The 1,329-nt window shown below is 48.1% G+C and overlaps 1 protein-coding gene across 1 annotated transcript in view; it reads right to left on the bottom strand.

The window, feature by feature from the left end:
• OR2AT4 (olfactory receptor family 2 subfamily AT member 4) overlaps window positions 1-950 on the bottom strand; it is a 19,709-nt gene extending 18,759 nt beyond the window's left edge. The window contains 3 exon segments of the mRNA XM_017885209.1: window positions 7-612; window positions 615-761; window positions 764-950. Of these exon segments, the coding sequence (XP_017740698.1) occupies window positions 7-612; window positions 615-761; window positions 764-950 (940 nt within the window).
• Between the last annotated feature and the right edge of the window lie 379 nt (window positions 951-1,329).

The raw sequence follows: 1,329 nt of genomic DNA, 5'->3' as shown, positions 1-1,329 counted from the left end.
AAATGCTCCTGTCACAGCTTAGGTCTTGAGACGTGATTTTGGTGATGGCTGCCTTTACATCCCTATTTCTCAGAGTGTAAATGAGAGGGTTGAGAATTGGTGTGAGAATGGCATATATCACATTGCCCATGACGTGGAAGTCAAGGGACAGGTCAACCCTGTAAGCCACGTAGGCTATGGCAATAGATGAGTAGTAGGTGCCCACCACCAGGAGGTGGGAGCTGCAGGTGGAGAAGGCTTTTGCCCGTCCTTCTCGGGAACTGATACGAAGCACCGAGGCCGGGATGTGGGCATAGGAGAGAAGCACCAGGAGAAGGGGGAGGAAGGACACCACCATGGCGATGCAGAAGCCCATGAGGGTCTGGAGGGTGGTGTCAGAGCAGGAGGCCTGGACCACAGCCAGATGATCACAGAAGCAGTGGTAGATGTAGGCAATCCTGTTGTATGTCATCTGGGAGGTCCTTACTACTGCTGGGATGGGCAGGAGGAGGGCAGTAAGCCAGGCACTGGCTGCCAAGGTGGCACTGGTCTGTGGGTTCATGAGGACAGGGTAGTGCAGTGGGTGGCAGATAGCCACATAGCGGTCATAGGCCATGACCACCAGGATGAAGATGTAAAACTTTGGAAGAGGTACATTTGCAGTAAGCAGGACGAAAAGCTGAGGAAGCAGTCCCCAAGCAAGAATAGGGACAGCATCTTGGGGACAGTTGTTGTGGTGAAAAGGATGTCCAAGGTGGAGAGATTGATCAGAAAGAAGTACAGGGCTTGTGGAGGCTGGGCTCTGCCACCACGGCCACCACAACCAGGGCATTACCCATCAGGATGAGAAGGTAGAAGAGGAGGAAAATTAAAAACACAGGGAGGAAGAAGGTCTCTGGCAGAGAGGGGATGCCCACCAGATAGAAGATGGGTGAGCCATCCACTGATTCACTACAGGCTGTGGCATCCATGGTGAGACAGAGCTGGATTTCTCAGAGATGGGCAGCTAGAACATCTAGACACTGGAAACATCTGGAAACCATAGAAACAAAGGATTCTGGAGTGATAATTCTATAATGTTTACTCTGTCGGTAATATAGGCACAATTATTTACAACCAACTGTAGAGGACTGATGAGGGGCTATGGTATTGACTTTTACCATGTGAACCCAAAATTTGTCAAATATTGATTATTAATTAATTAATAACCTACCAAATAGAAGTCTGTACACTTTGTTTAGGTGATGAAGTGATCAAAGCGAAGGAGGCAGGCAAAGTTCTTGTCTTCCCAGAGTTTATATTTTACTGGGAAAATCAAATCTAAACAGTTGATTGTTGAATTATAATTGT

Source organism: Rhinopithecus bieti, unplaced genomic scaffold, assembly GCF_001698545.2.
Source record: "Rhinopithecus bieti isolate Rb0 unplaced genomic scaffold, ASM169854v2 scaffold_14549, whole genome shotgun sequence".
Lineage (NCBI taxonomy): Eukaryota > Metazoa > Chordata > Mammalia > Primates > Cercopithecidae > Rhinopithecus > Rhinopithecus bieti.
Note: the sequence above shows the minus strand (reverse complement) of the source record. Positions and strands in the feature narration are given on the sequence as shown.